Below are 26,215 nucleotides of genomic sequence, written 5' to 3'. Positions count from 1 at the left end.
TCGGCACAACCAAAGTCTGGAGAAGCAGATCAGAGCACCAGTGTAGAAAGCTAAACAATGTACTGCTGTGGACAGCGTCAGCAGCAAAACACATTTTAGCCACCTAAAAAACAGACAGTCAGACAGCATTTTTACAATGAGAACCCAAAGATCGCTCTCTCCAAAACCAAACTGGTCGAGTTTCAAGATAAAAAAAAAACCCGTGGAAACTTGCGACCATAAAAACAGTCAAAAAGAAACTATTGAACTATGTAGCCTACTTCCCCTGGTAGAAGTACAAAAACCAGATGAGTGAACACTACTTCTGAAACGCTGCTGGTGGGGCACGAGGCACGAGTGGAGGGTGGATCAAAACCTTGTCACAGATGCAACATGCCCAGTGGAATCTAGGAGTTTGTTTGTGTTACTGTGTGACTTTGGTCAATCCGTACTGACCCTTTAAAAAAACAAAATCACACAATAACACTAACTGATTAAGGCAGCAGTAGCCTAGTAACTCCCATGTTCTGCAAGATAAAATCAGTGTTTTTGGAAAAGGAGTTGGAGCCATGTAGTTAAAGTTTTCGCTCCGAAAACGCTGTCTGACAACAAGGTGAAGCAGTGGAAATATTCTAAATATAATGTGACCTTAAACTGATATATAACTGTTTTTTAGGTGGCTGAAATACATTTTCCTGTCTACAGCAGTACGTAGCTTCACGTCATCCACCAGTAGTCCTACTACTTCTACAAACTCAGAGCATGACAGTTACCATCAACTGTAGGTAATACACCGACTATGGATAAGAACCTCACACAACCCAACTTAAAAAAAGACAAACTACCCCTTTAATAAATCTGCGTGTGCACCTCATTGTATCTGTTACACTCGAAATTGCACCAGCACCCTCTTACAAAAGGTACCATTTAGCAGCTGACATACTGTGAACATATCACTGTATCAGCGTCTCCTTTGTTAGGACGTCTCATCTCACATTTCTTCCTTACGGCTGTGACACGACTCTGCAAAACGCCTTTTCATTTCTGGATGTCTAAACCACAGTCTCACCTCAGACAACCTAAGCTACAAATACTACACTTCTAATTGGTCAAACGCCAAATTTTCAAATTTGGCTTGGACATGGCAAATGAAAACCGCTATACTGGAACAGACAAAAGAGGAGATGGAGAAATTCTGTTGAGAAACTGATTGTGGTCAACGCCTGCATAAAAGGGTAATAAGCTGGAACTCAATTCTGCCAGACAAGTGGCACAACAGTGTCTTGTGCAATGATGGTAGAATCTGAACTATGTGGTCAAAATTATTAGCTGAGGGGGCAAAAGGTGAGTGCATAAAGGGATGATGGGAGAAAGAGGGAACTAAAGAGGATGTATAGTAACAAAGAGTGACAATGGAAAACACATGCACATAACATTTCACAAAGGTCAAACAAAATTGCATGCATGGACCACAAGGGTAAATGTAGATCAAACAACATTATGCTATAGTAGTAGACACAAGTGTTAAAGAAGGTTGAGACTGAGTGCATTCAATTCAAAAACGTGTAATCTTGCCTGGTTGTTTGAGATGGAGAGACGGAGAGGAGACAGTTTCCTCTGTTTGCCGTCGCCCACGCTCTTGCCCTTCCCCTCGCCGTCCAGACCCACGTTCTGGTTCTGGCCCTGGTCGTCCCGAACCGTCTCTTTGTCCTTGCGACTCCCCCTGCGCCGGCCTCCGGAGCCCATGTTCTCTGTGGGCTCCAGGTTGTGCTTGAGCACCGGGCACTCCTGGTTCCCCTTCACACAGGCACAGTCCACCTTGTATTTACTACATGTATTAAGAGAAGAGATGATGGATGATGGAAGAGAAAGGAAAATATGAAGTTAGAAGAACGCTAAAGGACTTTGTCTCGCTGCTGTGTTACTGAACTTACTCCTTATACAGGGTTTCTACACGTATCAGCAAGTTCTAAGACTTTTCAACGTCAGTACTTGAATTTAGCACAAATTTTGCAAAAAGAAAAATAATAAAATGTGAAAAATTTGTCCAAACACGTAACTTAATGATAATAATAGCGCCATTGTCTTACAGCGAGAGTCTGAAGTTAGTCTTTATTAGGGTAGAATTCCCAAATTCTACGATAAAAGTCACTTAGATCCCAGTATTATTACTGTGGTCCTTGGATTTATAGTTTAAACATGAATTATAAATAAATGGCTAAAAGTCATCCTTTCTCATTTAGCCTACAGACAGTTTGTTGTCACAATGAATCTAGTCAACCTTGTGTAGAATGAATGAAAATGTTTAAATATCGGTAGAGCTGGACAGTTATTCACTTGGCAATGTTTCTTACAGATTATTTAGCCAATATTGTTCCTTCTGTTTATATTTCGAATAGGGAATGAGTGAGATCATTCACGCAGCATTCAATAAATAAATATTTAAAACCTTCCTAAACAGAATTTAAGACTATTTAATAATTAAAGGACTTGCTATAACTCACCAGCTGCCATAGTCAAAATCAAAACCAATGGTGATCTCTGTGCCTTTGGTGATAGGCCTCAATGAGTAGATGTATAAATGCAGCATGCCGTCCTCAATGACGTGCCGCACCTGAGGGAGGTTAAAGCAAAACATTAGACAAGACTGTCTAATCACAGTAAAACAAATGAAAAACAATTAAGTTGATGTCTATAAATGATTAAGATAACTAAAACAAGTAATATTCATTATTAATTCAGTTTTTTGGGATGTTTACTTACTTCAGAATTAGGGGTACAGGAGCGACGGATGAAGCGTGCTTCGTTGCCAAAGCTGCGAGCGTCCACACACATCTCCAATCCGTCAAATTTAGAATAAAATAACACAAAAGGGTATGGCCTAAAAGGGAGACAAGGGAAATCAATGCATGAGTGTTAACGATTCGCTTAGAAAACACCACAATGTAATGAACTACGCAGCATTAAGTTCCCAGAGAGCTTAATATTGTTTAATTTGTTTGACCTGCGTTATAAAAAGCAGCGATATTCAATTTTCATTCAGAGGAAACAAATCCGAGGAGACTGGCATCCTGACCTCTTGAAGAAGTATCCATTGGCCTCAAACTGCTGTCGAAGCATGAACTTTCCCCTGTACTCAATGATGAGGGAGTCTGGGGCCAAGTCTCGCACCGCCTTGAGGATCTTCTTGTTTTTCTGAACTTGACTCTGAATCAGAGGGAGACAGACAGACATGAGGACAGACTCTGGACAGCTGACACACTAAGTTACACTAAGGTCCAGAGAGAAAGCTAGTGCAGCAGACGGACTACATTCCTCAATATGTAGTGCAGGCATTTAAAAATATAAAACCCATTTAAGTTTATTTTCATAATTGCCAACATTTATGATGATTAGTGTAAATTTGTCAGTCATGAATATGTTGAAACCCATCTAGAAGTGCTTTTTAAGTCATATTTAAAAACATCTTAAATTAATGCAAATCAGTGCCAACATTTGTATGGATTAGTGCCAATTTATGTTGACTTGTATAAAAGTAAACTAACAGTGATGTTGATTTAAATGACTATTTTAGAAAGCAGAAATATGGTGCCGGTGTATGCTTAAGAACCACCTTTGAACCACCACTTGGATTTTTAAGAACTTTTCATGTGCTAAGAAGGAGACTTATGAGTAAAAAGGACATTTGTCAGATTTTCTGTTTTAATTTGTGAGGTTCACCCCTTTTTTGTCACACAATGCCTGTAGTTAAAAAAACAACTCATTCTTGGTAGGATCATATTAAGGCAATTTTCAAAACTTTTTTAAGGATGGGTGAGTACACAGTGCAGACAGGTTTGTACCTCCACAGGGGGTTTGAAAGAGGCGGGGTGCGTGTTGTACGCCAGGCTCTTGCCGTCGCCTTGCTCTTTAACACGCAACAGGACCTGGACGTCCTCACTATACTGATTGCTGCTGGCCTCCTCGTAACGCTCCATCCACGTCTTGATCTTGTTCTCCCACAGAGACGGGTGCTCTGTTGGCTCCTGTTCTGGAGCTGCACCCTAAGGATAAAACCCAAAAAACAATAGGGTTATTGGTACAGACGGTTCAGGTTCAAACAGAAAACAACTACAGGACTCTGTAAGCCAAGTTTACCTTTACTCTGGAGGATTTTCTGGACCCCTCTCGGAAAGCCTGCCAAGAGACAGAAAGAAATTGACACTTTAATGTTAATTGGAAAGTTCAAGCATAAAATACATAATGTGCTTAGACTGCTTTCATTATAAATTAATTAGTCAAACCTGACCTTCTTAGCTCGGGCAGAGGATGCTGGAGGCTCTTTATCACCACTCTTTTTGCGTTTTTTGTCAGCCTGCTTATTGCCAAGGCGCCCGGTCGTCAGGGTGATGGTGGTAGGCGTGTGTTGGAAGGTGGAGTAGAGCTCTAGCGGCACCTCATCTCCACTCTCTGTAGCACTGGTGTCCCCATCTGAATAAGCACACAAAAAGTTATACAAAGGGAGTACTGAACAAAGTTATAAAAGCTGCTGCAGGAAAAAAAAAACACAAGAGCTTGTCAGGTTACAATAATGCAAGATGAGGCATGTTATGACACAGATTACAAAAGGAGTTTGCGTCTTGTCCAGCAGGTGTCAGTGTGTCACAGGCTCAGTGAAATTTCCCTGGCCTGCAGGGGGAGGAGGCTGCACCCTGACACAGCCTACAACCTGCTCTGCTCACTAACAAGCTGGCCATTTACTGCAGCAAAGGAAGCCAGTAAAAGCAGAACTGAAAGATCTATCTAAGGGATCTCATAGAAAACTTTTAACACCTCATAACTTGCACAGGGGAACGGTACTGTCAAAATAAAAACTGCTCTCTGTATTTTACCCAACTTTGTCTCAACACACTGTAACTTTGTTGAAATTTTCAAAAGCAAACTGCTTTAATTCAGAAAATGACTCACCAAGGCAATGAATTTATTTTGAGAAATTTAAAGTTTCAAAAGGCTCCCAGTTTGGAAAGGCAGAGATGAGTACTAGACATTCAGTAGACAAAGCCAGGAACAAAATGTATTTTAGCCACTTAAAAAAAGGTCCCTCCTAAAAAGAAATGAATAAAATATCAGTTTAAGTATATGTTATATTTAGAGCATTTTCACCGCTTTATGTTCCTGCCAGACAGCCTTTTCAGATGGGACACTGCCATTATATGAGCCAAATATCACTCTCTCCAAACCAGCCAAACTCCATGGGCGAAAACAGTAATTTTACCTTGGAGAACACAGGACTTTGTCTTTGGTGAGTCTGAACTTACCTTTTAAAACACCAAAGTCACACAATAATACAAACAAACTAACAGATCGAGGCAGTGGCAGACCAGTAACAACTCCTCCTCCTCCTCCTCCTGTTCTGCCAGGTAAATTTACTGATTTCGCCCATGGAGTTTGGCTGGTTTGGAATGAGCAATATCTGGCTTATATATTAGTGGTTTCCCAACAGAAAAGGCTGTGTGACAGCAACGTAAAGCAGTGAATTATTCTAAACATAGCACACACTTAAACTGATAACGATTTTTTTACTGCTGATTCTGTCCACAGCAGTACATTGCTTAGCTTTCGTGCTGTTGCACCTCCCTGCTTCTCCAAACTGGGGGCGTCGACCAGCATCTACTGTAGGTAATACCATCAGTAAGTACCTCAAACAACCCCACATCAAATAATCTGAACTATCCTGTTAAGGTCTAAAGCAATCTTGATGAAGATTAAGGGTGCATATATCCATCTGTGAAATCTTGCTCACCAGACAAACATTCCCGTTTCCTGGTCTGCAGCAGGATGGCCCTCTCTCTGTCCAGGTGTCGTGGTTGGCAGCGTTCACACAGGTACGTCTCAGGAATGTTCTGCCTGTCGATGCCCATGCAGTCTATGTGCTGCCAGGCACTAAAACAAACAAACACAAAATCACAAAAGACTTTTAATTCACAGTTTGAAGTTGCTTTAATGTTAAAGGTAAGTTGGGCCCACAGGCAAGACAGAAGCGTGAATCATCCACTAATTAATCATAAAAAACATCAGGTAATCAGCGGTTACCTGCACTTGTCACAGCAGATCATGTAGCCGTCATCGTGGGTGAAGCCACAAATGCAGCGGGTGATGTCAGCCCCGTAGCTGCCATCCTCTGAGGTGCTGAGCGTGGTGCCCCGGGATGCTTCGTCCTGGCCCCCTGGAACAAACAGCCCCCCCTCTCCTTGTCGGATCAACATGGAGGGGGGAGGGGAGGCTGGTGGTGTAGGTGGGGGCCGCGCCCCATAGTTATGGTCCTGATGGAAGGATGTGGTAGAGATAAACAACTGTTTAGCATGGTGATAATTTACAAAGCAAAATGGAGCCAGAGCAATAAGTCAAAAAAATTATTTCCAACTATTTTAATAATTGATTAATCTAACTTTTTGAATTTTTCTGCAAAATTGGCAGAAAATTCAATCTCTCAAATAGAGATGGGGGTTCAACAATTTCCTTTAGGGTTGCAACTACTGATTATTTTATTATCAGTGAATCAGTTGGTAAACATAACCTCAAAAAAAAAAAAAAGTCAACACAATTTCCTGGAGCCCAAGTTGATGTCTTAACAACAGTCCAAACACCGAAATATTAGGTTTCCTACAACATAAGACAATTAAAAGAAACAAATGCCCCACATCTGAGAAGCAATCAAATATTTGACATGTTTGCTTAAAGAATGACCTTATCTATAGTCAGTCAAAATCGTTACTGATTAATTTTCTGTCGATAAATCAGTTCTAATTTCCTGTATTGTAAAAAGATAGAAGAAGCCAGTCCATCACAGGTCAATGTTCTACTTTGGCCTAAATGGGAGCTGGTCAATGATTAACAAAGAAGGAGGGATCAAGTTATGCAGGCTATTTGTAATATGGTGAGAGGAATCGGAGTGTGTGTACTCACAGCGTAAGGCAGGCCAATGTAACTGTGGGAATGGTGAGAACTGCTGCTGTAGATCTGGTGTGGGTAGCTGGACTTTTCCACCACCACAGGGCTGGCCTCCACCGATTCTGGTCTGCTGGGCAGCAACACAAACAAAGCACATGCATTACTGTATACTGAAAAACTTTGATAACAAGGTTACACAGAGTAATTGTTTCCTTCAAACAGTGTGAGGAAGTCTGTGAGTGCGTCAGTAAATTTGTTGGACAGGGAAACTAATGGTGACACAGAGGTTTAGCGGAGAGAAAATGGATGGACCAGGGTCAGTAGAAGGCCCTGCGGTGGAAAAAGTACTTTACTTAGGTAAAGTACAAATACCTCAAAAAAGTACCTGAGTATCTCCATTTACAGTCACTTTACACTTTTACTGCATGAAATTTCAGCAGTAAGTATTATACATTTTACTTTCCACAAAATTGCCTTTATCTCACAGCTATAGTTATAAACATACAATAAGCTTATAAAATACCATTTATCAAAGATTAAACCAGTGTTTTCTTTCAAGACCTCTTGCAAAATAAAAAAGCAGTGTATAGTTAGGGGCCCCTGTCCCATTTCAGATGTCAAAAGCTTCACTCCTAATTGCATACTCTTTATTTTTAGTACGAGCTGCAGCTGCCCTCATGAAGCATGTACTGTTGCATTCATAAAATTGGGACATACTACTTTGTCATAACCCTGAACTGTGACCCTCTTGCTCATATATATCCATTGCAGTGTGAGGTGTGAAATTTGAAGTAAAAAGAAGCAGTATGTTGCAAGCCTTCCAATATGTATCTCATGTCTTATTATCTGTTATTATATGTAGCATGATTTAAAGCCCTAAACTTGGTTTCAGTTAAACCAAGGAAGTAAAATTATCTGCTATTTCACAACAAAAGCAATCATTAGAGAACAAAATGAATACAAGTGTGTGAAGCAGAACTTTAATTTCTACTTTCCAATTGTAAAAAATATATTAAGACATATTATGACTCAGATCTATCCTGCAACCCTTTGGGAGAGCACCCGAGCCCTGGGTTGGGAACCACTTGACTTAACTAAAGAATTGCATTTAAAGTAGTTTAAACTAGCTTCACCTTAACCAGCTGCAGTAAAACGCTTCTTATTTACAATCTAATAAAGTCATATCTATTACATGGGCTATTTTCTACAAAATGAGTACTTTTGCTTTCGATATTTAAGCAGGATTTTGACTGATCTCAGGCCTGAGATCCAAACAACTAACAGACATAAAAGTCAAAATAAATGATGTTTCTGCATCTGAACTTGTATCTACAAGGCAAACAATCGTTACAAACATGCTCTCTTACAAAGACAAAAACAACAAACACATATAACCATCACAATCATTCATACCAAACCAGTAGATCCACTTTCTCAAGGATAACAATGCAGTTGAGGAGAGCGAGCCTGTTTGGCCGTTTGAGACCAACCCACCCTTATTATGACATGATCTATTATTCTTCAGTTGCTGAGGGGGTGGTACTAGAGTTAAGAGGGAAGTTGAACCGGCAAAACGGATGGCATGAGACAAGATAGTCAAGTATTGACTGAGGAGGGAAGAAAAGAAGGAAGAGAGGGAAATTTGAGGAGAAACTGACCGAGTGCTACAGGACGAGCAAAACACATTTTAAATAAAAAGGAGAACAGCTGAAGGTAAGGAGCAGTAGCTATTCATGTCATAGTTAGATATCCACATGTGATAATGGCTCAATCATGCAAAAACGTCACTTGAGTCTCCTCTTCTTACTTTTCATAGCCCAGTTAAGAAAACCAAGGTCAAAGACATACCAACACCATGAAGGAGTGTATATAAATGCGAAAGCTGATCATACAAAAGTAGAAACTCCATGAGGGCCACTGGCAACATGTTTCCATGAACAAGGCAAAAAACATGGAGAAAAGCTCACCAAGATTACTTGACAGCCTCTCAGGTATACTGAGTAATATGGATACAAAAGACTAAAAGACTATGGGGACTCTGAACAGACCATGCAGCATTTCTGCCTCTATAAACCTACTTTGCTTACACGGCGACTCCATAACCGAAGCTCTTATTCAGCACAGTGAAATTAACCAGCAAGTACTAATGATTGACAATTTAACATAAAAAGATAAACACAATTCTGTTTGTACCTTCTTCTCCCTTCCATCCCCTCATGAACTCACACCCCCTTTTAAAGTGAGTCCCGAAGTAAAGTGGCAATACAGTACCTGTGTGAGCCCTTCTCAGCCCTATTGCTCTGCCTGTTGCATTCCGTATGAGCAATGTGCAACACTTCCTGTGTGCGTTGCCGCTCAAGTATTCACTGTCAAAGTGAAAACGTTAAGTGCATGCATGAGGTGGTGGAGGCGGGCCCAGGGTAAGGTGTGTGAACAACAGATTAACTGCCACATGGGTGAATGGGTCTAAGCGTTCAAGTGTACAGGAAGATATGGAGGGGAATTCAAAATCATACTTGACAGAGTGCAGGAACTTTTCTGCCATTAATGATTAACCAGATCAAAGTCTACACTTTATAATCCAGGGATTTAAGATCTGGTTAAGGCACGTATCATTCAATGGTTAAGGGAGGGATTTTTTTATAGGTTCATGAGAATTAATCTGTCAGTTAGACCTACAAGTGAATCAGCGACCGAGGCAGAGACAGAAAGGCCACACAACACTCTATTATGATATATATTGATATTAATATTTATTGCAAGTTTAGTTGGCTTTTTTAAACTCTAGACCATATGGAAAAAAATGAATCCTAAACTTGTAAAGATTGCATATCATTAGTCATATTTATGAAAACAATGCACATCTCAGTCAGTCAGTCTTTTAGTTTCATTTCAGCAGAATCATTTCTATAGGTTAATGTATGTAAAAGTAAAATACTTTTTAAAGTAAGCTTTGGTTGTTCCTGCTCATCAAGCTAGTGCAATGACAAAATAATAATTAAAAGCCCTTGAAAACTACACACAGCAAAAAGAGCCTTTAAATTGATGTTCCTTCACATGAGAAACTGAACTTTCAAACTGTGAATTCTGAGTTTGAGTTCTGACCCTTTGAGGTTGCTGTAGATCTTTAGTATGAAGTGTAGAAGCCAGAGTAATAGATTGAGTTAGCAATGTAAAATTAGCAGCTGTTAGTTTATTTCCACAGATCAGAGGAAATATATGTCTTAAAGGCTGTGCACGATCTTTTATGTTCAGCATGTGAATCCATTTCAGATATTATCGTGATTGCGTATGCTAATTTCCGTTAGCACGTCAATGGGTCAAATGTGTTAGCAGTGAGCAAACGGACTAAGTGCTATTTATTTATATATATGTAAAAAACTGATTAAGCAATGAAAAAAAAAAATCACAATATGTAGGAGAATTGATTGTTTCTCCCACCCCAGAGAGAAGGCAAACAAGTGAGCCAGCCTGTTCAGTGAGAAGGAAATAAACACATTTGAATGTATGTGTGCATAACTGGAGGGTTTGTATCATTCATGTCTCCACTCCTGGGATGTGGAAAGGAGGGACTAAGAGTTAGAGTACACATAAGTGGGAGGGTTGGAGGAGACACACCATCAGTCATGGACAGCTATGGCCTGCGCCATGCACATGAAAAGATGAGAGAGAAGGACAGTGGAATGAAAAGTGATTTTTAGGGGCCTGAAGTTTAAATTAAGGTGGCAGCTAGGTGCGTACTATTTATAGCTCATAAATGTCAAGAGAATGTAAGAAGGAACAGATGTAATTTAAAATGCAAACACCTGCTGAGAGAGGGTGAAGAGGCAGAGTGGACGAGCATGGAGAATGGAGAGATCAACAGCAGGAGAGAAAAAGAGCAGCACTGAACAGCCAGAGGCAACGCCTTCACTCCTAAAGAGCTCCCACTTGCTGCCATGGCAACATTACGTATTCTGTCAGCGTGTGCGCGCACGCCAGGCTCTGTGTGTCACTGTGGACACACACACTGCATTAGCCAACAGCTGGTCACGCTGCTGCAGACTTCAGGGGGATGTGGAAAAGGACGTGACGCTGTTTCGCTGGTGAGTAGCCAGCCCCACTCTTCCACACTCGGGCTGGTGCACTCACAATACTCCGAAGAGATGTGCATTTGTGTGTGTGTGCGTGTTCAGCTACGCTGTGTCCCTCTGGTGTGGACAGGACCTGCGCAGCAGCAGGTGGAAGCCCCTTTCAAGCTTGTTATCTGCTTTTGAATAAATCTGCAGCAGGCGATCGGACGCAGAGTGCGGACGGACAAAGAGCGAGAGTCATGACGAGGGGTTTACTCCTACCCCCGGTGGCAGCAGAGCTCCGCGGAGAAGAGGAGGGGGTGGGGGGGGGGGCGCGGTGGGACTGTTTAAGACGCCATGTCTATGTGAGGGCCACCTGTCACTCAGGCCTGTGACCATGGCAACAGGCCCTGCGCAGTGCAGAGGGGAGGGAGGGGAGGCGAGGGGCAGATACCATGGCAACACAAGCTGTCACGGCAACAGCTCTGATGGGGAGGGGAGCACTCTCTCCCTCTCTCATTTAAAGAGACAGGAGCCCCCTCCATAAGTTGATGACGTGTGTTATTCTTTAGTCATACGAGAACCTCTTGCTTCATTTATTTGACCAGAAAAAGCCACGGCAGTGCCCTTGACAAGACTATAGGAAACAGAGAGGAGGGGCAATAGGAGGCTTGTTGCCATGGCTCCATGCACCATTTCTGCTTTACTGACTCGTACACATGTACAAGCATCAAGCTAGAGCATTAGAAAAGCATCAAGGAAAATCATGTTGTGTACCCCTCTATGTTTCACACAGTTAGTGTCACATACATCTAGATTCTAGGCATATGGCCAGCTACACACGGTTAGATGTGGTTAATGGCTGAACACTGAGAATGCCTATGTGATGAGCAATACTTGAGTGCAAGTATAATCAATGGCAAGACTGAACTGTCCATTAAAGCAGACACCGGAGGGGCCCTGCTTCCATTGACTGTGAATTCCTTTCCCATTAACAGTAATTTTGTATACGTGGGAGAGGAGATCTATGAGGGAGGAGGCAGTTCAGAAAAAAAGATGACAGAGCTGCTTTAGCCATTATATAGAGGGCATGTTGGAGCATATACAAAGGAGAGGTTAACAGGGGAAATCATTTTATATCAAATAAAGGAGACAAATAGGAATGTAAAACTATACAGTGTTCCTACAACTCTTCCAAAGCACTTTCAAAATTTTTCATGGTGCATTTTCAAGCTTTTCCAGCACCTTAAAGCTGTGATTAATTACATATTCCAGGACATACACTCAAAATGATTATTTCATTCCAGATGTTATAGCGCTATTAACAACTAAAATATGTTTTTGTGATAGCATTCCCCAGAAGGGTGAAACCGAAGGAAAACAACAAATTTACGTTTTCCGAATGTGACATCTGTCTGGAAGTAGTCTTGGCATCCTGTACAAACTTGCTGAACCAATGTCTAATGTTTTTATTCCCTTATATAAAATGGAACTATTCAGTCATGACGAAAGTAATGCAATTACAATTTAAAGCAGTTTTAAACATTTTATCCAAAACCTCACTTTATCCAAGCACGTTTCAAACCTTAAAAACCCTACATTAAAATTCAAGTGTTTTCAAGGATTGACAGAATTTGAGCATACATAATTTAAGCATTCATTGCCAAAGACAATTCATGCCAATTTCCTGCACATGCTTAGGTCATGGCTGGGTACTTTTATTTTATTAAAGAAAGAAAGCAGAAGCACTTATAGTTAAAAGGAAAAAAATATTACATGAACAAAAATGCTGTACACATAATATTGATATCTTAATAATGAAATTTTTTTGTTTTTCTTTGATTTAAAATAATATTGCACTAAATATAATATGGACTTTTATTGTACCTAGAGTTTTTGTTACTGTTGCATCCCTAAATAATTGTTTCAAATACCTCTGAATGTCACCGAACAGAAGACTGAGGTATGAGGTATGGTGGGGGTAAGGTGAAATGCAAAGAGGTTAGAAAGAAGAAAAAAAGAAAGAGCGAAACTGAGAGCAAACTTCTGGCGAGGAGCGAAGGCCTTAAATGGTATACAACATGAATGGAGGTGTGAGGGGGCATAAAAGGTGTGAACAGTGAGGGCTTGGTCATGTTTTGTCGGTGTTACTCACTCTGAGCCCGCAGCCATGTCCAGGTATGAGGTGTCTGCTGTGTCCACCCCTACTGGGATGACTATGCTCATGACGTTCTCTGCTGATCAGTTCTTGTCCTACTGAGTCCAGAGAATGGGAGTCCAAAACACTGAGGCATGCCAGCCACAGCAGTCATTGCAGACATCTAAGTGCATCCACAAGGCCTGAACATGTAGTAGGAGAGGATGGAAGACAGACAAAAGGGAAAGGGAACAAAGAAAATCTGTTAGTGTTGTGTAGAAGCATAAATTGATTATCATTTCAGTCATGTGTCATTTCTTTCAAACCAAGAACAAAGCGTTTGCAAGGTTGTGGTGTGTAGCAAACTCGAAATTACAAATCATAGTGAAAATGGGGTTTTCCAGCACATGTTAATGCATGATTCATACTTTCAGACCAGTCTGAAATACTGTTTGACAGGAATTTCCCACCTGACAAAGCTACCAAGCAGATGTACTGATGAAAAGGAGGAGGATACGATATTGTGAGGTGAAGCCTGAGCTGGTGCTGTAAAATGCGCTAAAGCGACCTCTACACATTAAATGCCAAGAATGCAGAAGGCTGCACTGTAAGAAAGCTCCCACAAAGGGGAGCAAGAGAACACAGCAGCCGGCCGCCATGAAAGGAGGGAGGAAAAACGCACAAACACACAGAGGCCATTTTTCCCCCTTCGACTGGAGAGGAGTGCTCTATTCTAAGCGCTCACACACACTCATCCCAATAAAAGATACAGTTTCTGCATATCCACACATTTTATTGACAAGAAAGCCAATGTTTTTAATCAATGCTACTGTTCGGATCTCTAGCTGTTCACATGGTAAGATCAAGTCATCAATAATTGACCACATTAGGTGACAGGTAGTGAATGTAGAGCTCCTTTGGTCCAGAAGTGGGAGGTTTGGTTGGACTAATAAATTATACACTGGTTGATGTGAATCCAGACGGGAGCATATGTGTCAGTGTGGCTGCCCCTGATACACAGAGCTCTGTTGATAAGCGGGATTAGTGGGAGGGACAGATGCCGAGACAAAATAGGCTGGAGGTCACACCTCCGCCTGCTCATGCACACTCGGGGCCAAACAAAGGCTCAGATCGCGGCTCCGAGTGTAGATGGAAGAGGGGTTACAAAGCAAGGGATGTGTCATGTATCGAGTAGGGGCAGATTTCACACACTTAGCGAGTAATAACGCACCGCCACATGAAAACCTGTCTCTGCATGCCTATGAGGTATCAGCCCATCCTGGCCCAAACATGTCCTCTGAAGCACTCACACAAATTCATGTCTCCACATATACACAGACACGGCATCTATCCAGGAAATCTGTATTTCATTACAAGGTTGGCTGTCAAACCTGACTGCATGGCTTCTTTCGAGGAAAGTTATAGTTCACTATAGGGCTATTAATTTAAATATTACTGAAACTGCAACATGGCAAAGTGCAATATCCACATCACAGAAGCTGCAAGTTTTTGATAAAGGAAACATGTGAGATGCCTAGCCTGACAGACCTCAACTGATGTCACTCCATCATGATTAACAGTTTTTCAGTGAAAATGAAAATTGTGATGTAAAAATGATCATTCCCACTAAAGGTGAATCATATTGCGATTGCAATATCTGTGAAAGTGATCACGACATGATTTTTTTTTTCCATGTTGTGCAGCTCTACTGCACAGCTTATCAGAGAGACTCTAGGGCTGAATCTAACACCATTTCGATCAAGTCATCACAGAAAAAAAAAATTCTTAAACAAAATCCTCAATTTGTATTCAGTGATTAATTGGATTAAAGATCACCATGACATTTTATAGCTGTCTCTTTTTTTTAAATAAATTTTTAAACTTTGACTTTACAAAGCTATATACTTATAATATTAGCGTATCCTAATCTTTATCTTCTACCGTGCAGACATACCAAGATTAAACAGAAATGACAGACATGCAAAAAAAAAGATGGGCAGTATTCAAATGCTGATTCAGAATCTGAATGTCACTGTTATGAACAAAGCTTCTAAGTACTGGGAACAGCTCTAGGACAAAGGTTTCAAACTGGGTCCAGGGACCAACAGTGATGTTAGAATGACGTGATGGGGGTCCCCAGCAAAAAAATATTTAAACTTTTATCACATTTTTTGGAAGGTTGAACAACAAGGGAAAAAACATTGTTGACTGATAGATTGACTGTGAAGACCTTATTATCGTTAAACCATTAAAAAATACTTAAAGGGGATTCCTTGAGACAAAATCCTGTCAAACTGGGGGTCTGTAGTCTAACGTGCATCTATTGTGGCATTTCTTGACATGAAAATGTTTGGGAACCCTGCCCTTGAAAACTCATAGTTCACAGCGAGAAACAGGCAACAGAAGTTGAAAAAAAAAGAACAGTAGTAATTTCAGGTACTAATTCTCCCAAATGTACTGTTTGAGCCAGCAGGACTGCTGAGAGTCTCAGAGACATGACAGCTGTCAGCTCTAGGCCTAATTAATAGGAGGAAGAAGACCCCTGTGTGTCTGAGTGTCAGCCAAGGCTATTGATGGGATCACCTTCCAAATTCTCCTCTGATTCTGCGTGACCTGACTGGGTTAAGCAGCATGGCTATATCACTGGTGGGGGCATTTCACAATCATCAACAAGGACAGGATAATTTGCCAAAAAACACTGAAATGGCCCCCCCTTTGTATTATCTGAGAGGCCCAGTATGTTTTTAGCACTGGTAAATAGCTTCCCTCTGAAGCAGCCTTGTTTGTTCCCTCATCCACTTGGTTTGTCTCCTCTCTGTCCAGGGAATCCTGCTGTCATTACTAAGGAATGCATACACAAGTTCACGTTCACACACACACACACACACACACACACACACACACACACACACACACACACACACACACCATATATATACATATATGTATATATAAAAAACCCTCCTCCCCACATACACACACACACATACACACGCATACAGATAACCCCTCAGCCTCCTTTTCAAACATTCCTCTCTACAAGGAGGTTCTCAGGGCTGTGTGCAAACATACATACACTGTGCTGAGGCCAGACAGACACAGTCAAGACCGACAAAAGGCGGGTGGAAAAAAGAAAAACAAGTACAGTACAGCAGCATTCCTGACTAAATCTGAGCTGCGCTGCTGTGACTGCCTCTGCCTGCTCCTCCTACTTCCTCTAGAAGCGCTGTCCATCACACCGGAGAAATGCAGCCAAAGAAAGGAAAGGAAAAAAGAAAAAAAAATATACCACCACCCCCCCCGTTCCTGTGCCCAGTCACCCCGCCCAGCCGGATTTCTCTCCTCTCCCTCCTCTGTGCATTTCCTAAATAAACCTGAGACAGTAACGCAGAGCAGAGCGAAGGGGAAGGGGAGTGTCGCAGACGCAGTTCCTAATTACAAGGAGGCAGGGAGAGACCATTTAAAGCCACCTTTGGCCAAATCTACTGCTGTTATGGAAACGCATGAGAGTAGCAAGGAGTGGGGTGGGGGGGAATGGGGAACAGGCACAGGGGAGGGCTGAGGAGAAGAGGGACATAGAAAGACATGTAGAGAATAGTAGAGCAAGCCACAGATGGAAGTGGTTTAGGTTTGCAGTGCATCTAAAGTACGCTCTCTGAACAGATTTCCTCGCGCTGTAGGGAGCTTTTAGAAATCATCCACAGCCGCCCCTCCATTTCAGAGGGCAGCAGCGGGGTGGGGGAGGTGTACATGGGGTCTGTCTGACAGTGACGCTACACAGCCGAGACCTGGGTGGACTCTGGGTGGCGGAGTGGAGCACATAGCGTAACCCAGTCTCTCCTTTCTCCTCCTCTCAGCGAGGGGACACAGTCACGTCATTGTGTGGGGGAATAACTATCCTTTTAAGACAGAACCGCACTGAAGTCAACGAGGGAAAACCCACACCATCACACTCAAAAAACCATGCCGCTACAGACAACAGCTTTCCTCTCTCCTCGGTTTATTACCACCGCTCTGTGTGTGTGAGTGTTTTCATTCTTGTTTTCGCAGCCAAGTCCCGGCAGATTATGTTTTCCGATAAGTAGGAGGAGCAAGAGAAAAACGAGGGATTCCAACTGAATCCCTCAGCCCCCCCGCTGCCAAAGCTGATGTGACTTCACACCGTCTTCATAGCTGGCTGCAGTGACTCAGCTCATAAACAAACGGATAAAACAAACTCATACAAATACAGTCATGTACACAGGAAGTGTGACCCAGATGGAATGTAGGCCTGGCCCTCTTTTTCACGGTGCCCACAGTGGGACACACTGCATCTGCCCCGTCCTTCATAAATCAGTGTGCCCATGGCTGCCAGCGCTCCCTCTGCACTCGAGCACTGAAGGTGAAGTCATACATCAATACAGCAGGGGATATGGATGCGAGCATCCACACAAGTGATTTTTGCAGCCACAATAGGAACTGTGCTGCTGAATGCAAGCCAATACCTCCACTTAGAGGAGTCAGATGATGAGGAGACAGCTGTGCTGCAGTGTTCAAGTCCCATAACTAGTAACTAGTAAACATTAAAGGGCCAGTAGCGCAGCAGAGTGATGAAGAAACAAAGTAGATTTGGGGGGATTTCAGAGCTGCATTACATGCTTATTTCACAGTGAGCCTGGAGCAGGGCTGGGCAATATGGCTACAAACATCATATAACACACATCAAAATAGTTAAACACTGCAGCTGCTAGTGCATTACAACAGGTTGGTAACTGCCACATGGGAATGCTTTATCTGCATCAGAGCTGCAACAATTAGGCAGCTAATTGAGTTGTTAACTATAAAATTAATCACCAACTATTTTGTTAATCGATTAATTCTTTTGAATATTTTCTTTAAGGAAAAAAAGGCCAAAGTCTCTGGTTTCAGACTCTCAAAAGTCTATTATAAATATTTCTGGTATCTTCTCTATCACAGTAAGCTGAGCATCTATGGATTGGGACAAAACAAGACATTTGATGACCTTGAGAAGTAAGAAAAGAAGAAAGAAAATAATCAACCAATTAACATTATATTGTACATGATAATAATGAAACAGTATTTATTATCATGTTCAATATTGCCTTTTGTTTTTATAATCACAAACAAGATTACATTCATTATCAGGTGCAATATTATTTTCAATGTCTTTGCCAATACTACTTTATCTATGTCATTTAATTTATTTATTTGTTTATTTATTTTAACTTAATTTCTTACTTCTTTTGTTATTCTATTGGGCACTGTTTTTTGTATTTGCATGCTTTCCATTTAATACTGTGTTGTTTTTATTCTTATGTTACTACTCGTATTGAGCAATCTCTGGCACAAGACTTTCCTTCGGGGTTAATGAAGTTCTTATTTGAAATGAAAATATTTTTTAGTTGCAGTCTTATTCATGTCTCATAACTAGTAAACAAAGAGCCAGCAGCACAGCAGACTGATAATGAACAACAAAGCAAAACAAAGTAAGTAAATTTGGGGCATTTAAAGGGCTACATTATACTTCGCATTCACTTTGAGCATATAGCTGCTACTTCAAAGTGCATCGCAACAGGTTAGGTTAAGTGCCACACAGGAAAGTTTTATCTGCATTGGGGGTTTATATATGGATTCTGTGCTAGAAAACTGTGTGATGTGATGTGTGAGGAATATGGTCCTAATACAGCATCCTAGGAGCAAAACAGAAAACAATATCCTCTGTGCTCAGCTCAAACAGCGAGGGAGAGAGTGAGTTAAAGTCAGTCGGAAGAACAGGGTCTGGCAGCAAAGCTGGGGCAGCCCTCCTGTAGTCTGAGTAATGTCTGTTCAGGAGAACCCCTGGGGCACAATCTCTCCAGCTCCCTCGTGCTCCTGCTTATAGAGTATCACTGCCAGGCTCTGTGTGGTCAGGGGTTACGTCACTCAAAAACACTTGTAAAAATTAGAAAGGTATACATTACATTAAACAATTCACATCAAGCTGCATCTTTATCTACGTGACTGAGCTTGTGACAGCCGGTCTGATTTTGCCTCGTGGTCCTGGGGAGCTATCCTGATTATCAGAGATTGACATGCAGGAACACATGCTGCTGGCAGCCAATGACAGCATTTGGAGAATGCTAGGGCTGCATCTAATGATTATTTTCATTATAGATCAAATCTTGCAATTATTTTCATGATTATGTGAAACTAAGTGAAAAATGCCCAGAGTCAAAAGTGATGCCTTCAAATAGTTTCTTTTGTCTAACCAATGATCCAAAACCCAAAATAGTTGGCAATTAATTTAATAGTTGACTACTAATCACACTTTTGCTTAAAAATGACTGAAATACTGGATTATCAAAATAGTGAGGAATTAATTTTCTTTCAATGCTATGCATTAGAGCAACAACAATTAATCAATTATGAATCAATTATTATTAATCACCAGCTATTTTGATAATGGATTAATGTGATGGAGTCACTTTTCAAGAAAAAAAGTAAACATTTTCTGATTCCAGCTTTTTAATGTGGATATTTCCTGGATTTTTACTCATCTATGACAGTAAACTGAATATCTTTGTGTTCTGGCTAAACTAGGACATTTCAGATCCTAATCTTGGGCTTTTGGAAAGACTGATAAACATGTTTCACCATTTTCTGACATTTTCTGGGCCAAAACAACTAATCCTTCAATTGAGAAAAAAGTGAGATTAATTGACAATGAAAAGAAGCATCAGTTGCAGCCCTGCTGTGCGTGTATGTCCAGAATAAATGGGTAGAGGCTACTCAGCATCTACAGGGCAAAACGAACAGTAAGAGCCACTCAGGTCCCATTACAGCAGCGTTCGAGGATCAATTTCACGCCTGGACCGCAGCGCCGTTACATCACCAACATTGATGGCACATCCCCTCTTTATTTGGCCCATCCTGCCTTGTGCTAGTACCCATGAATGCTGCTGTAACACAGGAAGAGGGTTGAGGGAGGCGTAGTAGGGCTGCAGCCTCAGCAGCAGCCCCAGCCCTAAAGCCACCTGTCGGGGGGAGGCAGCTTGCTAGTTTAAAGAGGGATCTGTTACGGCCCAGCTAGCAGTACAAAAACAGGTCACCTGAGCCCTGGCTTCTCCTCCCAGCTGGGATACCATGTGACCGCGTCGAGCCCCAGAGCCAGGCAGCTTTGTCTCTGGGTCTCTCTGGGTACCACACAAGTGAGATCACTGGAGACCGGGCCACAGCTTAGCCCCACATGGTGAGGTGTGTTTCTGCTTCACCTACACAGAGGTGCTACTGTTTCAGGGATGAGTTTATTGTCTGGAGACAGAGAAGAGCACAATAACAAGGGGAGCTCTTCTAAGTATAGGAAGAGTGTCTATGAGGAAACTGGCGAGGCTGTGGCCTTCATCTGCCCTATCAATATGTCAATACACCAATAGACATCCTGTGCACCTGCTTGACTTCTTTATTCTCTCTTCCTCTATGCTGAGCACTCTGAAAAATGAAATAGTTTTGAGCTCAGCTTGTGGCCATTCGATCGTAAGTGTGTTGTGAGTCTGTCTAGGGGTTAGGGTGAGAGGAAAGGTGTGTCATCTGAGACTGCTATGACTCCCTGCCAGAGTGCTCTGTCCCTATGGCAGAGGGGGAGTGGCAGGCTGCTCACCTCCCGTCACCATCTCTGTCAACATAGCAAGCAAACACACACTTTACTGCACAGGGCAACCAGGCACACATAGAGCCAGTCAGGTATTTAACACTGTCAGCTCCAATATCATGTAGACAGAGAGAAGAAAAAAAGGAGCGAGGATCAGGACAAAAGCCTCTGCTCCTTTACAAGGAAGAACAAGATGGCTAGGGATTTTGTGTATTATGTAGCAGAGACTGATTAAGCACTTACTCGTCTAGTAGTAATAAACCATCCACAGATGAAAAGACCCTTTGCCACTTACAACTGTGTGAACCATCTCCACAGGCAGCTGAGCTTCATTAAGATGACATGGACACTCAGTAGGCATTCAAGTGCTTAGTGATGTTTATATGATAAATGGTAAAATTACATTTGAAACTGACCCTCTTCTGCCTGCCTATTTCACACAGTATGGTTGCAGAGGTTTGAGGCCTGTGTACTGCTACTGACAGATGCTTTAGTCAAATAGATACCTTTGTATGATACTGTCAGTCTGCACTGTTTGACAACAATACAACATCCTTTCAGAACAGTTACAATGTGCTTCAGCAACTTTGAATTTTTACTTTTCTTCACTCAGCTGACATTAAAATTGTCAGGAGGAAAATGTGAAAAAAACACTACTTGGCAATAGTCATGAACAGGCATTTGAGCTAAATAAAGTGCCAAGTTTGTCCCATAGGGTGACGTAGAGGGAAGGACAGCTGTGCCACTCCATCGCACGACTTAGTGAAAGTCCAAAGGCTTGGAAACACTATCCTGGTAACAAGCTTTGATTTGGTTCCGCCGATATTTTCAAATTTACTATCTTAATATTTGATGGTACCTTGGTAAAATGCAATTTTATGGTAGCAATGACAAACTAACCCAATATAGTTAGTAAAAAGAAGCCTACATGGGGCACTTTTACGGCCTATAGCATTAATAAACATTCGATTTTAAATATATCCTATCATATGAGATTGTGTTGAGGCAATCTGCAAGATTTGTATCTGAGGCAGGCATATTTTTATTATTATCTACTTGAAGTATGTCTGTAGGCTATAATATTACCTTAGAAAATAGAAATATCACATCAAAACACAGACTAGGACACCCCTAGCATTTTATGATGTCTAATATAACTGGTTTGCCATGAATGTAAAGTGCAAAAGATGGGTTATCTCTTATGTAGTTTGAGCAAATTAAATATTAAAATGATTTTTCATTACAAGCAGCAAACTATCTTTCTTAAGCAACCCTGAAATTCAAAATAGCTAACTGTAGGAGATGCACAATGAATACTGGCCAATGATGGGGAATTTATATTAATATTTATTATTCGAATTATGAAATTACTGTTGATAAATATCAGCTATAATTTCATATTTCCATAATATCTCAGTTGACAGATTATGTCAAAGAATTTAATTTGAACTCTTAGGCAAAATGCTTATAAAAGCCAATGGAAAAAATAATGAACATTTGGAGAGTCAGATCTATTCTGTTTTTGTTGTAATAGTGATGTCAGTTAGATCTGGTTAGGTCAGGCGGATGGGACATCTTTCCTCTCTCTATCTTAACCTCAGGTGTGCAGAAATCACGGGTTATGAGAAATTATATTTACAATAAAAGAATGTGGAATCAGTCATCTGACATGTATACATTTTAATGCAAAAATTACTTTTTCTACTAATTGAATCATATTTTGCAATTTTAGTCAAAATAATCAGAATGTGACTTTTTTTTTCTTTTCTTTTTTTTTTACCAAATTGTGCAGCCCTAATATCAGTTATTTTATTGGATGATTTTTTTTTAATCTATACACTTTTGCATCCCTATTTATTATTACTCATTATAGCTAACCAAATCACATCCCAATGTTTTTCAAAAAATATTGAGTTCATTTCTATCACACCAAGTGGATAAACAGAAAACAGTTAAGAAGAAATGCAAACCACGGGTGTGAAGGACAAACTACATAATGTTAACTTAGTAAAGACGATTTCATGGAGGTGATGTGGCAAAGGAGCAGGTCTGCAATAGATTTATCTTGAGAGTTGTGTTTATGTACCTTTAAGAAGCTTAATGCTGTCAAAACAAAGCATATCAATGTGCTCTTCACTGTATTTTTCAGTTGCAAGTACTAATTTTCAATCAAAATTAACCTGAAGTCCCTACATCCAACATTACAACACGAAACACAAGCAATAGCATAAGCCGTGACGCATGTTACAGGGATACTATGCTGCTCGTTTTGGGAATAGGCATTACAGCATCAGTGATTAATACTATGACAAGCCATAAAGCGCAGTATTATCGACGCACGATCTAGATTATTTGACATCATTGTTATCCCCATACCCTCAACTAAAATAAAAATCATGTGTTGTGTAGTTGCTTCCCAGTGAGTGTGTCGGCGCTGCAGTCAGTCCTGCCGATAGGGGTGTGGAGGGTACAACGTTGCTATTATGTTACCACCACAACACCCTGGTGCTGTCGCCATTTTCATAGCGCTTTTCTCAGGACGGCGAGACAACCGTGTGGCCAGGGGAGCCTCGCTATGGGAAGAAAATCCCCCCAAGAATGCATTCAATCGCCTCTCTCATACACTCTACCTTAAGTATCACTCTGTCGGTACAGTCTCTGTGTTGTTACCATTGGGGAGTTTTGTGAATTCGTCGAAAGCAGAGCCAGTAAGCTAATCGGCTAGTAGCAATTATGGCCTCTGGAAATGTAGCAGCAGGCTAAATGTGATGGCATTCGAAGCGCGAGCCGCCTTGACTTTAACCGTTAGCCGTTTTTAACCGTTATGAAGCAGAAAGCGAAAGAAGCAACGTTTAACACAGTGACACCTGTCGTAAAAAAAAAAGGCCAAAAATAACCGTGGAAAGTAACGCACAAAGCTAGCGGTAACCAGCGGGGGCTAATGCTGTAATGCGTAGTGGATTTAAGTTAGCAAAGCAAGCTAACGCCGACACGAAAGAAGTGGATTAATTCTTGGCTCGTCACAGACAGGAAAAGAGCGACAATATCAACGTTGAGAGAGAGATAACAGCTTGCTTGGGGGCAGCATAACCGATTGCACATGCACATTACGGTAATTTGTTTCAGGTCGTGTAAAACAACCAATTGCGACAGTAAGAGTTCAGCATGGTTAAAGCTTTGCCAGTCGAGATGGAGTTACAAATTGTATGACTGGGGCGAGATGCCCAAATGGAACATCCCCTCCCCCACGCTTGCAGCATTTGAACCCAATACACCCTGAATCCAAATTAAGTGATCGCGAAATGTAGTTTTAAGGCCAATTATAACAAAAAAAAAATCAGTTGGACATTGGATCTATTATTAATTTAATCTTGATTCTATGAAAAGCTCAACAGCCTATGAGATCACTGCGCAATGTTTCCAGGCATTTACGCTATTTTATTAGCTGGGTCTTGCTGTGGAGTTGACTAGGACATAACAGACCAAGCACCTTTTTTTAATCTATATATATGTTTACATGCATGTTAAAGCGCATTGTTCTCTGGCTTTTGAACAGTGGCATTGTATGAAATTTCGCTGAACGGAAATAATGTCCCGTGCTCTTGCTGAGCAAGATAGGATAGACCAGCACAACAAATTCAAGTTTGTAATAAATGCTTTATGTACTGTTTCTATATTCATCAAAACATGTCCAAAACAGAACTGGCGCGTTTGCTGCATTCAGAATCTTGCTCAAGCTCCCAAGATGTACAAGTGCAAGTTTGTGACTAGTTATGTTACCACCTTCCATGCAGTGTTGTGAAATTACAATGTATAAATATGTATGGGTAACTGATCAATGTAATATTATGGCCTTAACTGAGCGTACCCAAAGTGACGAGAAGTACTCATCTTGCTTTTGAAAATATTGGCACAAATGTGTTTTAACCACTGACCTGCAATGAGTGTATTTCTATATTGTTTTTATACCGATATGGACCTATGTGTCTAAAATAAAGTTACACTGAATTGACAGCTGCAGTTGCAAGGACCTCAGCTAATGTAAAGTAAATTAACTGGCTGGAAATAAAGCGGGTATATTAGGAGGTCACATTTATTTACACTAAACCGAATGAAACCGTGCGCAATATGGCCCGCAGTGTCACTGTGTCAAACTAAACATCAACTGAATCCCCCTCTGGTTCTAGTTATAATTAGTGAACATGCGAATAATATTATGTCATATTTTTTTAGGACAAGTTCACTGCTGGCGTTGCTAACTGTTGTTGACCGAGACATTACACGTTAGGCTGTTAATAATAATTGCAGCGTTTTCGTCTTAACGTTACCCTTACCGTTAATGTGTATTTAGCCAGGGTTGAGGCTGCTCTAATTATGTGGCAAACGATTAGATTGATCACAAGGACCCGTAAATAATATTTACCCGAGATAACTTTGTATGACGTCTCGTTTATTGCCACACGATCAACGAAAAGTCAGAGAGCCCTGTTCTGTCTGAGGCAAGCTAATTTGAGCTAGTAGCATGCGCTAGCTAGCAAGTGCTCTCTACGCTTGCCAACTTGACACTTACATTGGAAACTTACGTCACCTGGTTAGCTGTTTGCAAATTTCGATTAATGTAAATATGAACGAAATGGGACTTAGCGCCTACGGACACTGAACTAACGGTGTTGATGGGCTAGCTTAGCAAGCTAACCTCAGCTGATACTACAACTACGTTAGCCAGCATCAGCATGATGTGCCTAGCCAAGCTAACTAAAGCCAACAATAGCCTTCCAGGTCGGATTTGTGCTCACCCTACAACCACCACTTTAATGCTGTTTACTTACCGTTTTATGTCCACTCTGGAGGATCTGAATAGCGAATAAGGGGACCTGGGTAAGACCCCCGTCGCTTTCCACACAGCTTCCACAACCAAAACAATACTTCTGTCCACACACTGCGGATCCCTAGCAAAGCTTTAAAATGTTTGTATTTAGACGTGTCCGCTAAGGAGTCCTTCTCTGTGGAAAAATCCCTTGCCTCTTGCTCTACGCGGTGGCACGGAATTGACTAGAAATTAATTAGAAACCGTTAAAACTGTGCCCTAGTCAACGGCGACTTTTAGAAATTAGATCCCCTCAAACCAGTCTCTTTTCCCCTTGCAAAAATGGCGGCCCTGCCAGGACTGCCGAGACTCCGCCTCCCCCACGAGCCCCCCTCCCTCCCCATCACTAAACCCGAGCTCCGCCTCCACATACTGCGGGGCTGCCCTCCCGGTTTCACAGGGGCGCCGTGACCGTGTTTCATGGCGCGTTCACGGCTGTGATTCCTCAAGTCTGCTATTTCTGTCGCTAACGGTCTGGATTTAACTTGCGCTGCACTCCAGATTATGCATGTCAGATGGACATTAAATTGTAAGAATAGGGAGTTGCGTGTTAAATAATTTATACGTAAAAATTTAACTAATAATTCAGGTATTTAATTCGTTTTTTAAGAGCATCTCAAACA

General features: G+C 41.4%; 1 protein-coding gene across 4 annotated transcripts in view; it reads right to left on the bottom strand.

The window, feature by feature from the left end:
• kmt2e (lysine (K)-specific methyltransferase 2E) overlaps positions 1-25,918 on the bottom strand; it is a 37,829-nt gene extending 11,911 nt beyond the window's left edge. For 3 of the 4 annotated variants that reach the window (XM_084710492.1, XM_084710493.1, XM_084710494.1), the window contains exons 1-8: positions 5,762-5,921; positions 4,268-4,449; positions 4,117-4,155; positions 3,822-4,022; positions 3,056-3,186; positions 2,743-2,860; positions 2,484-2,593; positions 1,555-1,807 (exon numbers count right to left, since the gene is read on the bottom strand). In XM_084710492.1, coding sequence (XP_084566618.1) covers positions 1,555-1,807; positions 2,484-2,593; positions 2,743-2,860; positions 3,056-3,186; positions 3,822-4,022; positions 4,117-4,155; positions 4,268-4,449; positions 5,762-5,879 — 1,152 coding nt within the window. In that variant the 5' untranslated portion in view covers positions 5,880-5,921. Of the gene's footprint in view, positions 1-1,554; positions 1,808-2,483; positions 2,594-2,742; positions 2,861-3,055; positions 3,187-3,821; positions 4,023-4,116; positions 4,156-4,267; positions 4,450-5,761; positions 5,922-6,051; positions 6,282-6,924; positions 7,037-13,116; positions 13,302-25,554 lie in introns of those variants that run through there. The other variant, XM_084710495.1, reaches the window with a different exon arrangement.
• Between the last annotated feature and the right edge of the window lie 297 nt (positions 25,919-26,215).

The sequence above is a fragment of the Lutjanus erythropterus genome, chromosome 22 (assembly GCF_056507025.1).
Source record: "Lutjanus erythropterus isolate fLutEry1 chromosome 22, fLutEry1.hap2, whole genome shotgun sequence".
Taxonomy (NCBI): domain Eukaryota; kingdom Metazoa; phylum Chordata; class Actinopteri; order Lutjaniformes; family Lutjanidae; genus Lutjanus; species Lutjanus erythropterus.
Note: the sequence above shows the minus strand (reverse complement) of the source record. Positions and strands in the feature narration are given on the sequence as shown.